At 42.4% G+C, this 15421-nt stretch overlaps 1 protein-coding gene across 1 annotated transcript in view; it reads right to left on the bottom strand.

Moving 5' to 3' along the window:
* Window positions 1–15421, bottom strand: part of hspg2 (heparan sulfate proteoglycan 2) — a 523628-nt gene that overhangs the window by 315500 nt on the left and 192707 nt on the right. The window contains exons 24-29 of the mRNA XM_048614908.1: window positions 11396–11558; window positions 9706–9803; window positions 5708–5974; window positions 5122–5234; window positions 3770–3917; window positions 2406–2522 (exon numbers count right to left, since the gene is read on the bottom strand). Of these exons, the coding sequence (XP_048470865.1) occupies window positions 2406–2522; window positions 3770–3917; window positions 5122–5234; window positions 5708–5974; window positions 9706–9803; window positions 11396–11558 (906 nt within the window). The remainder of the gene's footprint in view (window positions 1–2405; window positions 2523–3769; window positions 3918–5121; window positions 5235–5707; window positions 5975–9705; window positions 9804–11395; window positions 11559–15421) is intronic.

The following is a 15421-nucleotide window of genomic DNA, read 5'->3' as shown; positions in this document are numbered from 1 at the left end:
TTTTTCCATTTTCTTTACCTAAGATTTGTATTTAGGTACTTAATACCCAAGATGGAGCCACATGTTGGCAACATTGTACACTTCTCATTGTACTTTTGTTCTTTTGTAACTTGAGTACATATGGCAATAAACCTAATTCTAAATTCTATATACCAGGACTATGTTCCCAAGATCCATGTTAAGTGCAAGGGAGGAAAGACAGTCAGCCCATTGCAGCTCGGTCATCCAAAAAGACACGGCCTATCCCATCAAGGCACTGAACTCAATTCTCAGTTAGTCTCAGGTTACATCCAGAAGACCACTTTGCATGTTGGTCATTGTTGTGTGAAAAATCTCTCCAACTTAAACTGACCTTTCACTAACTTCAACCCGATTTCTTGTCTTACAGTGTCTGCACACCCTGGGTATGAAAAGACCTAAATGTTTTAATGAGATGTGATCTACTCAGTACAAGTAGACTGCAAAGAGAAATTTGGTTTAATAAACATTATTTCACATGTCCCCTGTTAAAAATATTTTTCTGTACTGAAATACTCAGAACAGACTTGTCCAATGGTTGTAGAATGATAAAGACAGCATAAATTAACTGACATCAGTCAAAACTAACACAAAACTGAATAGTTCTAACATCTTATTCACTGCCTTTCTGCTCACAACACACACCACAACCACAACAACATTGTTGCGTGAAATAATTTGTCCTCGGAATCCAGGAACATTCATGAATCAAAACTTACATAAACATCTCATCAATGATTTGCATTTACGGTCTACATCAAACCAATGGAAGCCTTTCTTTTTACGGTAGGCATGAAATACAGTATAGGAAAAGGCCATTCGGTGAATCGCACTTGTGCTAGCTCTTTCAAATAGCTAACCACTTGGTCCCACTTACCTGCAGTTTTGTTCGATCCTCTGCCACACTGCCTACCCTGATCATATTAGGAACCGAGTTGGGGAATTCAGACCTTCTACCTGTTCCACCATTCTATTAGATCATGGTACTGCATTTTGGATCACACTTGGTAATAAATTAAATAAGCATAATGGTAGCAAATCTGCATGATGAAGGTTATAGCAGCTGCTGGCCTGGCATTGTATTTTTAGTAGTTTTATAATGTAGCTCCGTGCACCTCAAACATAAAGCAGAGTTTTTACCAGTAGCAACTAGTGGGATTGGTAGAGATACATAACAAACTCACCAGAGTACAGTAAGAGAGCTTGGATATAGAAATGGGAAAAAGAACACAGAAACACAAATAAAAGGTGAGAAAAATCAAACAAAGAAACAGACAAACTACAGACTTAAAGACTGACCTATAGTTTGAAAAATATTGCAGAGATTCAAACCAAGTGGTAAGATTAGGACGAATATTTACAATTGGAGCTGTACTATTCACGTCATAAAAGGACCAAAATGAGATAAATTGTCTGGAGGGAAGAACGGAAAATGTATATTACGTGACACCACAACTTGGCTGTAAAAGCTTGTGAAGACGGGCAACAGGAGTTTGACCATCACACCCATGGAGAAACTAGGATTACCCCTGGACATTTACAAGTCTCTTTCTTCTCCACTGGCTGATATTTAAAGTGTAAATGCCAACTATTTCATTGGGAATGAAGTTAGCTCCGAGACTGGAGCATATAATCAGCATCCATTGGGATATAGTTATTATCCACTGGAAGTAGTCAGCATTCCCTGGGATATAATCAGCACCCATCATTGGAAACATAACCAGCAATGGATGTAGCAAATCCCAAGATCCAAGCATGTCAATCACATTTAAACATTAGTGTTTTAGAAAGAACTCATGTTGGTCAGATACCTACAGTAAACTAAATATTCTTTGTGGCGGGGTTGGACTATAACTGAACCATACTCACATGGAAAGCTCAAGAATTAGCCTTTGGACAGAATCACAGAATTATTACTATGCAGGAGATGTCCATTCAGCCCATCAAGTCTACACAGACTTTCTGAATGAGCAGTTCACTACAGTCATCCTCCCAATTTCTCCCTGCAACCCGGCACACTGAACCCTCTTCAATAACTGTCTAATTCCCTTTAGAAGGCCTGAACTGAACCGGCCTTCACCACACTCTCTAGCAGTGAAATCCCAACCCTCAGCAGTCACTGTGTGAGCAAGTTCATGCTCAGGTCACTTTTGCTTCTTTTGCCAATTACTTTAAATCTGTGCCCTCTCGTTCCTGATCTGCTGTGATGTTAAAAGTGGAGAGAGGATTATGGCTTAATTTAATGTGATCTCCCAAGCTTCTGCCCATCAACAAACACTGAACAGTTCACACATAGTCATTTAGGCAAGTCGCTGAACATCTTCATTTCTTGGACGATTCAGAGATTTAGGGGAGATGGGAAAGAAGTTGGGGCTTGAGATCCTTACCATCAGCTGCATCTGGGCGGAATGTTATGCTGATTTCAAATTCATGGTAGGCATCCTTTATCGTGGGCAACGCAATGTAGGAGATAGGGTCCTGTGTGAAATATGGGATCTTGCGTTCTGAGAAGACAGGAAAATTGCACAAAGGTTCATTGAAGCAATACAGGAGCTGCTTATTAATATTTAACATTTAAAGTGGCTCAGTGGTAGCCTTCAATTCACCTCCGAGTCAGAAGGCCATTGGGTTTAACTCTGTATACTACATAATTTACGCTGGCATTTCAGTGTTGTACTGAGGGAGGGCTACGTTGGAAAAGATGCAGACTTTCAGTTTCCCTTTTTCATCCTGTTAGCCCCAAGCAATACATTTCCCTCAGCCAATGAAACAGATGATCTGATCTGTGCTATGTAGCACAGTGGGACATTGTATGGATCTGAAAGATACTAAATCCCTGCATCATTGTGGCACTTTCCCGAGTGTTGTCAAAGGGAGCCACAGGGAGACTTTGGTGTATTCAATTTGGAATAGAGCAGTGGAAATCTTTGATTCACATTTCAATACTGTTACAACAATGCATGCTCAGACTGCCTTAATTCACAAAGCTACTTACATTTTAGTATTCCATTTTGTCTTACTTATTCTGCTAAACCCTACTTGTGTCAATTCTAAGTGAAGTTTCAAAAGACTTGTATGTACTTTTACAAAGAATGTAAAACAGCAAGCCATTAAAGTGGCACATGGCCCAGCTGCCAAAGCAAGGGAGATAGAATCAGCATGATTTTCTGTATTTCTATAAAACCTGGGTGAGGTTATGCTTGGGACAATGTTTTTAGTTTTGGCTGCCCTGTGCAAGGAAGGACATGCTTGCTCTAGAGTCAGTATAGCAAATGTGTTCAAGATTGCGCCCTTGAAATAAGAGGACTGACCTGTGATGAGGTGTTGAGTAAACTGGGCTGAGATTCTCTGGAATTTAGAGCAATGAGAGGTGATCTCATTGAAACATTCAGAATTCTTAAGGGGCTTGATTGGGTTAATACTGTGAGGTGTTTCCCCTGACTGGGGTATCTAGACATGGGGGCACAGTTTCAGGACAAACACACTGAGACAAGGAGGTATGTCTTCACTTGGGGCAGGGATGGAGGGTTATGAATCTTTGGAATGCTCCATCATCATTGAATTATTCAAGGTTGAGGCAGAAGTTTGGTTTCTCAGGAATTCAAAGGAAATGGGGAATGGATATGGAAATGAAGCTGCTGCAGATGAAGCAGCTACAAACGTATTGAATGGCAGACACAATATTACACCTGCTCTTATTTATGTTCTTATGTTGCAGTGAACATCTCATGCAAAAATGAACTTGTCATACCTCTGACTTTCAGCATGGCGTACGCTGTCTCTGTCCCCTGTTCGTTTGTGGCTGTGCAAACGTATGTTCCAGTGTGTTCGGTGGTAGCTGATGGTATGGTCAGCACATTGTTCTCGACGTAGGCTCCGGGTGGGAGATCTCCCTCCAGCTAAAGGTAACCACAGGAATGTGAGAAAGTGAAAACAGGATGGAAGCCTCCTGATCTACATCAAACGAAACATTGCATTAGCATGTTTGGTCAACGATAGGAATTCAATGTAGGTTTGCATTCTTGATGAGCAATAATAGAGTAAAAGGACCACAATCTGCATCTCTCAGACTTATTCTGTCATTCTTTTATGGGATGTGGGTGCTACTTTCTAGGCCAGTATTTATTGACCATCCCTAATTGTTTCCGAATCTTAAACTATTACGTTCTTGGGATACAGAGACATACGCAATGCTGTTAGGGAGTGAATTCCAGGATACTGACCCAGTGATACTGAAGGAATGGCAATATATTTCCAAGTTAGGATGGTTAGTGGCTTGGAGAGGAACTTGCAGATGATGTTCCTGTATGTATCTATATCTGCCTATAGGTGTTCCCATGTATCTGCTACCCATGTCCTTCTAGATGCTTGAGGCCACAGGTTTGGAAGGCAGTGTCAAAGGAGACTTGGTGAGTTACTGCATCGTGTTGGTGGTGATGGAAGTGAATATTGAAGGTAGTGCTGGTGTGTCACTGAGGAAGGTTGCTTTGTTTTGGATGGTGCCAAGCTTCTTGAATGTTGTTGGAGCTGCACTCATCCAGGGATGTGGGATGTATGTTATCATATTTCTGCCTTATGCCTTGTAGATGAAAGTCAGCAGAATAGCCTGACCCTCAAGCTTCTCCTCTCTGCTGACCACACCAACTGGACCCTTTTGTCTCTCTCTGTCCCATCTAAATGGGTCTGTTCACAGGCTGTTTTCAGGTGTGAACATTTTTCCCCTTCCTCCCATTAAGTTTGAACCTGGATCTCCTCATCGCTCTGCTCTTAAGGGAAACTCCACAATAAATGCTCCCTCAACCTGTCAAAATTGGAGAATACCTCACTGTTCTCTGATTCTTTAACACAACTGGACAGCTGGTTGCTCACAGTTCAAGGAGCCATGAAACATTTCATCATCTCAGCCTTTGCTGTAACTTTCAACGTCATTTGCAATCAGATATTTATACAGATCACACTAACAAAGCTAACTGGCTCAGCATCAACTCCTTAAGTGTACATGACAAAATGTGCAGACAGCTCTTTTTGGATTTTCGACTCTACAAAGGTCATAGTGCTCAAAACAATATTGAAGGTAAAGCTTCCTGGGCAAAAAAAAACTACCTTATTCCAGGTGATCTCTGGCTCTGGATATCCAGAGGCCAGACACGGAAACACAGCCTTGGATCCAATCGTTACTTCTTTGAGCTCTGGCTGAGGAGCAATCATGGGCACCGCTGTAAAAATAACAAGTATTTTGTTATTCGAGTGACATACATAAAAAAGTGTCTTTCACAATCAATTCTTTAAAAAGAACATAAATCAGGAGATGCAGTAAACTTCCTGCATCAGCAGGTATTGACGGCCTGGCACAATGTAGGCAACTTTATCTCTAATCGTGTACTTCAGTTACAGAAAGAAAATATAGTGTTTAAATCAATATTTTAATGAAATAATGTATGGAGGTCAGTGGTAGAAGTAAAATGATGGTTCTACTGTCAACAGCAAATTTTAGATTTAGGAATGTGACCAATATTGGCAAGGTCATAATTATTGCCCATTCCTTAACTGTTCTGGGGGCAGTACGGATTAAGCAGTGAGCATGGTTTTGCAGACACTCATCACATCTCAAAGTTATTTTAGAATTATGCTTTAAAACTGGATCTACATCACTCAAAATAAACTAGAGAACAAATTGAGCTTCACTCACTCTGCACGTATAGCACCACCTCAGACTTGACGGACCCTGCATCGTTGGTAGCAGTGCATCGGTAACGCCCTGCATCAGACTCTTTCACATGGTCAATTTTCAGCATTCCATTCTTGAGGATAACTTCAGGAGACAGCCTTCCATTCACTTTACTCCATCGAATAGAAGGCTGGGGATCCCCGATAGCCTGGCACTCGAATTCCACTGACCCACCCACCATTACCATCTGCATGGATGCCCTCACGTTGATCATGACAATTGGTAAGGCTGAAAATAACATGGGGAAAACGTTATTTCACTTCCATCTCCACCAACACATCAGCAGTAGTGTGTACCATCTACAGCATGCACTGCAGTAACTCAAAAAGCCTCCTCTGACAGCAACTTCCAAATCTGCAGCCTCTACCAACTAGAAGGACAAGAGCAGCAAACGCATAGGAAAACCGCTACCTACAAGTTCCATTCTAAGCCATCCTAATTGTCTCACATCTGCTGATGCTGGATGAGCAGGTTTATCCCACAGCCCCAGTTGGCCAATAGCTTTCTGTGGTGCACTGGCATTGCTTTGAGACTTACCTACCTGGTTAAGTCAGTTGTGTCAGATTAATGCTGCTAGGTTACTCAATGGTGAAGGTCCATCTAAAACAGTCCAGTTCATTGGCCCTGAAACTGCTCGACCATGTCCTGAAGCAAACCAGGTACTACAGCCACATCACCTTTCTGAGTACTTGCCTAGGGAACCGGATCATCCCCAATGGACTACAGTCTACATTCAGGCCATTCCCAATTTGGCCCCAACCGCGATGACTGCTACATTCATAACATTGATATCCTTCAAAAATGTTTCTCCCTAAGACTCCTCAAAAATACACTCACAGCAATGCACCGGCATCTCCTGGTACTACAATCAAACCTACCCCAGCTCAGAGCCTCCCTCTCCCAGAACTGCAAAGGACCTCTCCTGTTTTACATTCTTCACAGGATCCACAACCTGAACTCACGATTCTACTCGGCTTTATTGGACACTAAAAACCGTAAGTACTGGTGCCTGCCACCCAATACAGGCCCCTTCCACCCCCCAAATCCCCAACCCTACCCAGAACCTTCCCCACAATGTGCCCTCCGCCATCGGCCACGTGGCCACTTTCGGAGCACCCACGGATTCCATGGATGACATCACATCCGCCGCCGCACGGTACGCCACTTCCAGTACAGTGAACGCCATCGACACCGCTGCCGATGCCGCCGCCCCCGTTTCTGAGGCCGACACCACAGACATTGAGGACGCTGCTGCCGCCGCCAACGTCCAAGATTTACTGGCCTACGCCGCACCGCCCACCGCCGACACAAGGACTGCAACTTCCCCTCCACAGTGATCGAAAACGCCCTCGACTGTGTCTTTTGCATTTCCCACAACTCATCCCTCATACCCCCTCCCTGCAATAATAACCAAAACAGAATCCCCCTCGTACTCACGTACCACCCCACCAACTTCCGGATCCAACGCATCATCCTCCGACACTTCCGCCATCTTCAATCCGATCCCACTACCAAAGACATCTTTCCCTCCCCACCCTTATCTGCTTTCCAGAGGGACCACTCTCTCTGTGACTCCTTTGTCCGCTCCACACTCCCCTCCAGCCCCACCACCCCCAGCACTTTCCCTTGCAACCGCAAGAAGTGCTACACCTGCCCCTACACCTCCCCCCTCACCCCCTCCCAGGCCCTAAGAAAACCTTCCACATCAAACAGATGTTCACCTGCACATCTGCCAATGTGGTATACTGTATCCGCTGTTCCCGTTGTGGCCTCGTCTACACTGGGGAAACCAAGCAGAGGCTTGGGGACCGCTTTGCAGAACACCTACGCTCGGTTCCCACTAAACAACTGCACCTCCCAGTCACGAACCATTTCAACTCCCCTTCCCACTCCTTGGACGACGTGTCCATCCTGGGCCTCCTGCAGTGCCACAACGATGCCACACGAAGGTTGCAGGAACAGCATCTCATATTTCGCTTGGGAACCCTGCAGCTCAACAGTATTAATGTGGACTTCACAAGCTTCAAAATCTACCCTCCCCCTACCGCATCCCAAAACCAGCCCAGCTCGTCCCCGCCTCCCTAACCTGTCCTTCCTTCCACCTATCCACTCCTCCCACCTCAAGCCCCACCCCCATCTCCTACCCACTAGCCTCATCCCGCCCCCTTGACCTGTCCGTCCTCCCTGGACTGGCCTATCCCCTCCCCAACTCCCCACCTACACTCACCTTTACTGGCTCCAACCCCGCCTCCTTGACCTGTCTGTCTCCTCTCCACCTACCTTCTCCTTTATCCATCTTCTATCCACCTCCCCCTTTCTCCCTACTTATTTCAGAATCCCCTTCCCCTCCCCCATTTCTGAAGAAGGGTCTAGACCCGAAACGTCAGCTTTCCTGCTTCTCTGATGCTGCTTGGCCTGCTGTGTTCATCCAGCTCTACACCTTTTTGTCTCAGTTCTTAAAAGTCTTGTATATTCAACCGTGTTGTCTGCTAACATCCTGACATTTCTGTAATCCACAAATTTCTCTATGCCCAATAACAGATCCTCCTTGACGCTGGAAGAGCAGACAGTGACCTACGTCTTTGAGCAATATTTGATCACCTCTCTGAATATTCCTCATTTTTATCCAGTTCTGCCTCTGTCAAGCAGCTTAGAACATTCTCCCAGATTACCACTCCTGTACAAATGCCAAGTGTTTGCTCAGACGTCTATCAAAGCTCACTCTTCAATCAGCAAAGTTCATACTTAAAAATGTATCATCAACATTGCAAAGCTCACAAAGCACAGGAAGCAAAGATACCGACTAAACATGTCAAATGTGGAATAAATGCTATTCACTTGACTAATGCTCTCTGCTGAAGGGAAAGATGACCTTCATAATCATAGCTGTCATTGTACAGATGGCCAGTTGCCTCTGTCAATTTTTATAATGTAGTCACCACATTACAATCAACAGTTTACAAGATAAGCAGAAGACTCCTCGTGTAATATTCTGATATCCCCAGGGTAATGATTCTCGTGCAGTCTTAAATTGGTATCCATTAATTTACACCCATTTTACATCTCTTTATCTCTTTCACCACCACTAACATCCCCTTCCTTCTCCTCCGTCTCTACCGAAAGTACATAAAAAGATTTTCCAACTCCTTTAGTTCTGAAGAAAAGTTATACCGGACTGAAAACATTAAGATCTGTTTCTTTCTCCACAGATGCTGCCAGACCTGTTTCCCTTTCAGATTTCCAGCATCTGCAGTATTTTGTTTTTAAATATCCATTAAAGTTATCTTTCCAATAGCCTGTATGTCTCTGAATTCTCCGTTCATCCTTATATTCCCCACATCTGCCTCATCTGCTCCCTGAAGTAAATTTAGTAAAGTGATAAGAAAATTCTGGAGAAACTTAGCAGTTCTGGCAGCATCTGTGGAGGGAGAACCAGAGTTACTGTTTTGAATTCAATATGATGCTTCTTCAGAAATAGAGAAAAATTGGGATGTGGAATTCTCTCTTCAGATCTGAAGAAGTCCTATTGGACCCAAAAATGTTAACTCTGCTTCTCTCTCCACAGATGGTGCCAGGCCTGCTGACTTTCTCCAGCATTCTCTATGTTGTTCCAGATTTCCACCATCCTTTGCTTTTAAACTCAGCGTAAAGTCATTTCTGCAAGATTTTCAAACCTTCCCCATTGTGGAGCTGATTAACGGTAAGTATAACCTTGACTGAAACCTCTAGTTTGATCTGACTATGTAGTTGTGTAATAAGGATTGGAACAAGATGTTAGGCCAAGAATTTGATCTTTTCTCTCAATTTTTCCAAATGTTCATTCCTGCATTCAATGGAGGTGAGGAATCATCTATTTCTTCTGACTGACATTGAACCTTTTTAAATCACATCAACACATTTTTAAACAGAGTAAATTTAGACCCATCTTTTATAGATCATAAATTGAATTTAAAGCCTACCTTGGATGACAAGTTTGGCACTGTCCTGCACCTGCCCAAAAGGGTTTGACGCTTTGCAGATATAAACCCCTTCATTTCCTTCTTGTATATTTTCTATTCTGTGAAAGTAGCAGACAGAGCAATTTCATACCAGATAAACATCATTCTCAAAAGAGCTGAGCACACAAGAAACACAAACCTCTTTATTCTTTTCAGTTCATCATTACCATCGACTGTATCTCAATTGGCAGCATTCTCACCTCTGCATTGGAACATTTTGGTTTCAAGTCTGATTTCAGGACTTCTGTGATAAAATCAAGGCTGACATGCCTGTAACTGAGGTGTGTTGCACTGTTGAAGGTGCCTTTTGTTTTAGACGAGATGATAAACCAAGCCCCAAACTGTTCTCTCACGTGGACTGTAAAAGATTCCAAGACCCTATTTTGAAGAGCAGGTAAATTCTTCTTTGTCTCCTGGCTGCAACTAATTCCTCAATCAACAGCAATTATCTTGTTATCAGCACATTGCTGTTTATGAGAGCTTGCAGAGGAATATGTATGATTATAATGTCTACAATTCAACAGTACTTCATTAGCTTTACAGATGGCCTTAGGTTGTGAAAGGTAATATATAAACGAGAGTTTTCTTTTTCATTTCATTTAAGTGAGAAAATGAATCAGTGCAATACTGTAAAAGAAACATGATTCTGCAACAAGCTTGGTCTGGCCATTCATACTGCTTTGTTACAGTTAACTGACCATGTACAAATGTTAAGTGTCAGTGATTCAGATGGAAGGAAAGGACAAACAGATATATAATGTCTTCCACAAAGATGTCTAAGGGGTTTCTCAACCAGTGCAACACTTTTGAAGTGCAACCACTAGGATAACTGAAGGAAGCAACTTGAAAAATTGTACTGTGTTAATTCACCAGATATTCTGCCTTTTGCATTTGTTTGAGGGTTTAAAAGTAGCATATTATCTAAATAGTAATACTATCCAAACAGAGCTCCAAGATGCAGAGGGATCTGTGTGTCCTAGTGCATGAATTGACAAAGGTTAGTATGCAGGTACAACAAGTAATTAGGAAAGTTAAAAGCTTGTTATAATTCATTGCAAGGGGAATTGAATATAAAAATAGGGAGATTATGCTTCCATTACACAGTGCACTGTGAGACTACATCTGGAGTACACTGCACTCCACTGAAGAATGAACACCTCATTTAAGGAATCATGTAAATATGTTGGAAGAAGTTCAGAGATGCACTAACTAATACCTGGAATGACTCGGTCATGAGAACAGATTGGACAAGCTATGCTTGCACTTGCTGGAGTTTAGAAGATTCAGAGGTGATTTGATTAAAACATATTAGGGCCCCACTTAAAACAGAGTTAAGCAATTCTTTTTCTATCAGAGTGTCACGAGTCATTGGAACTCTGCTTCCACTGCGTTTTCAGGAAAAGAGTATTTGAATATATTTAAGGCAAAGGTGGATAAATTCTTGATAAGCAACGAGGTGAAAAGTTATCAAGGGTTCAGCAGGTTCCAATCAGATCAAGCCGTGATCTTATTGACTGGCCTACACTCATCCCTTGTTGGCAGAAAGTAGCCTACTCCTGCTCTTTGTTGGTCCTCTACTGCAAACAGAATGCCATTGTTGGGAGTAAAGGCCACCTTAAAAGTGATTAGAAGTAACAATTCATTATCTTACCTCAAGACTCCTTTATTGATTCTATGATTCAAGAGAAATTGTCCTTCCTCCTTGAACCACTCAGTCCTGGGTTCTGGGTGACCAGTGGCTGCGCAGGTGAATTCCACGGTGCCACCAATATTGCGTACCTCAATTTGCGGTGATACTCTCACTGCTGGTGGAGCTGGTGTGATAAAGGACAAAATGCAGATAAGAGTTACAGGTTGCGACGCAACTATTGCGAAGTGCTTAATCATACTTTTCTATCATCATCTACTCCATTGCAAGCATGTATCAACAGGCCTCTAACTGTGGACTTTTCAGAGCTACATTAAACACTGCACATGGAAGAGTCCCAACTATTCTTTGAGCTGCTGCATTGTAACTTGGACTGCGCAAGAATGTTTTTGAAATTTACTGCAGCTTCACAAAATTGTACACCTGAAGATCTGAGAAAACAAGATCCAAATTCAAGGCACAAGATGACATTGTTACACAGATATCAAACATAAAAGTGGAAACATAATTTAAAAAAAAATCTATGCAATGAAACAAGGAAAAGAACCAAGTTTGCTAGTTAGTTAAATATTGTTACATTTCAATTAAAATTAAACCCAGATAAAATTTCCAGAAGTCTTGGTACAATAACCATTCAGCAATCTGTTTGCAGATTATTGTAACAGAGAGGAAACATTGAACAAATACATTAATCCAGAATGAATGAATTAAACTACACTCAGGGGTGTTCAAAATGCACAACAACACATTTGTAGACTGTGTTTGTATCACACTTCGGGGGGAAAAGAATCTGTGCTTGAGAATAATAGATGGAAGCTGTTGTGCCGAGAGCTTTCTCGAGAGTCCTGAGTGCTTATTTTTCCAAGATTGCTAATGGGGGAAGAAGGTGGCACAGATTTCAAGGCTACCGCCCTGGCAACAGTGATTCAAATCCCACCTCAGGAAGCTGGTAAGATATCAATTTAATTAATAAATCTGGAATAGAAACCTCATATCAGCGATGATGGACATGTAACTGTTATTGATTGTTGTAAAACCCATCGACTGCTAATGTCCTTCACGGAAGGCAATCTGCCGGCCTGACTCAGTCAGGTCTACACCTGTCTGCAGACACACACCAATGTTGTCGACTCTTAACTGCCCACTGAAATGGCCCAGCAAGCCACTCACATCAACGGCATTAGGAACAGATCACAAATGCTGGCTTTGAATGCTATTTCAAGCACTGAATCACTGAGACCAAATTCCTCTGACCCTTTCCTTTCTTCAGTGAGAAGTTGATCAAATCTCTCTTGTAAATGGTTTGTGTGTAAAAAATGATCAGAATGCAGTCAAGTTTCTTCCTGTGGGTCCTACAATTTAGAGACTGTATTTTCTGCTCCTGTTTAGGCTTGAGACGCTCATTGGCTGTGGTACAAGAACTTAATTTGATTCTAACTCAATGCAAACAATTTCTGGCGGACCATCAAGGCGATTATCAGGAAACAAAAAATGTTTGTTTTATTTTATTTGGAAAGCTCCAAACTTATTTGGGCCAGTTGAGAGTGATCACTAGCTGATTTTTTTCTGCTGAGCTTCAAACTGACAGTCACAACACTGAAAGGGGATTTTTGGAACTTTTTTCATGTTGTGCCAAAAATTCACTAAGATGGGGACGCAGAGGGATAAAGCTAAGACCTTTGCTGAGTACAGAACATTCAGCAGACAGAAGGTCAGAAGGGATGAGTCTGAAGAAGGGTCACTGGATCTGAAATGTTAACTCTGCTTTCTCTCCACAGATGCTACCAGACCTGCTGAATTTTTCCAGCAATTTTTGTTTTCCAGGATCTGCAGTTCTTTTCTTTTTAAATGGATGCCCTCTTTTGAGCACTGCACGTTAGGATTTGAGAAGGGATCTGTTTTAAGGATTTGAGAGAATACAGCAAAGATTCATGAGTATGGCCCCAAGGATGAGGGACTTCAGTCACGTAGACAGATTGGAGAAGGTGGGATTTGTTTTCCTCAGAGAAAGAAAGATAGGAGATCCGATTGAGGTGCTCAAAATTCATGAGAGGTCTGTACATGGGAAATAGGGAAAGATGTCTCAGTCAGTGGGAGGATCTAGAACCAAAGGGCACAGGTTTAAGGAGATTGAAAAAAGAAGCAATGGCAATTTGAGTAAAAGCTTTTTCATTCAGCGATGGTTAGGATCTTCAATTCATTGCCTGAGCGTGATGGAAGAAAGTTCAAATGAGGAGTTCAAGAGGGAAGAAGACTGTGATCCTTTATTGAAGGATTGTGGATAAAGGATTTATTCAAATTTTATGAAAATAATTGAGTTGAGGTCATTGAAATTTCACTGTGGATATCTTGGGAAATCACATGACTATTGATAACTTCGCTGTAGCCCCTGCTGGGGCTGTTTTGAGTGGTGGCTGGCTTGCAGAAGATTGTTGTTTTATCTGGCTCAGTTTGAGGGCTTCCCAGCTGACCTCTCATTTCCACAAACAGAACCTTCTTTCTGAGTTCACCAATTTGTTCTTATGCAAGTGTGACTGAAACAGCATCTCAGATTCTATTTCCTGAACAAGCTGTGTCTGCAGGACTTCAGAGACAACCATCCGTGATGAAAGACTTAACCTCACTTGCCAGAATCTCGGAGCAACAGATTTAAGAACATTTCATGCTTCATCCTTTTACCTTCAAGAATAACCCATTGGGTGTAGTTCAGAGTAGGTTTACTAGACTAGTACCTGTAATGAGCAGATTGCCTTATGATGAAAAGACAGGCTGGGCTTGTATCCACTGGAGTTTGGAAGAGTCAGAGGTGACTTAGTTGAAGTCCCTAAGGGGACTGGACTGGATGGATGTGGAAAGGATGTTTCCCCTTTAGGGAGAATCTAGAACTAGGGGTCGTAGTTTAACAAAAAAAAGGTCACCCATTTAAAACAGAGTTGCGGAAAGATTTATTTTGTCTCAGAGGGGAGTGAATCTTTGGATTTCCCTTCCTCAAAAGGCAGTGGATGCAGAATCTTTAAATATTTTTAAGGCAGAAGTAGATAGATTCTTGATGAGGATGAAATTACTGGGGATATGCAGGAATGTAGAATAGACGTTAAAATCATATCCGCCATGATTCCATTGGATGGCACAGCAAACTCGAAGGGCCGAGTGGCCTACTCTTGTCCCTTGCTTGGACGTTTGTATGTAAAGAAGCTTTGTTTTGATAATAAAGCAATAATTGTGTTTTTCAGAAATGTGGTTGATAGGTCAATACCTATTAAACCTGATACAGATAAGGTATTCAATTCGCCATCTCAAAAAAGTATTTTTAATTTTATGTTGTGGCTTCTGGAGTAATAGGACCTGGGTGACATCAGACTCTTCTAGCCTCAGTTGTAATATATCTAAAAAGGGTGAATGTGCAGGGTTACAGGGAGAAGATGAGGAAAGAGGGTCAGTACAGACACGATGGGCAGAATGGCCTCTGTCTGCGCTGTAACCACTCTCTGATTCTGGCTATGTCAAGGATTCGCATCTCACTGGAATGTCACCAGCATTTGTTGGGGGAATCTCCTTTGGGGAAAATGAGCCTGAAACAACAGTGACCCAATTGAGGCTCATGAGCTCTACCAGTAGATCATGGGAACAAGCAAGAGGGCACAGCTTGGTGGGTTGCTTGATTTCACTTGGTATCTCCTCCAGATCAGTCAATCTGCAGGATTCCTACCAATGTCCTTTTGTGAATATAAAGCATTTAGGCAAAAATAAGTAAGTAAATAAATTATAGGTTGCACAGAGATCTCCTGTACCAGATGGTAAAAGCATCAAAAGTACAGGAATGGGCTTCTTGGAGGGCTTGTAATTTGGCAGACCTTTTAAATGTTCTCCCATCTCTATATCTATTCATGGCCACCTCCTCAGTGGGTTTCAATGGTAATGCTTGGAATTCAGCTCCCTGAACTCAGGAGTGGTGGGAGTGGGGTGGGGGGGGGGGGGGGGGGGGGGGGAACAGGGGGTTTTTTTTCAAATTAAAAAAAACCCCTACCC

The sequence above is a fragment of the Rhincodon typus genome, chromosome 31 (assembly GCF_021869965.1).
Source record: "Rhincodon typus isolate 14 chromosome 31, sRhiTyp1.1, whole genome shotgun sequence".
Classification (NCBI taxonomy): domain Eukaryota; kingdom Metazoa; phylum Chordata; class Chondrichthyes; order Orectolobiformes; family Rhincodontidae; genus Rhincodon; species Rhincodon typus.
This window is presented reverse-complemented; position numbering and strand designations above follow the sequence as displayed.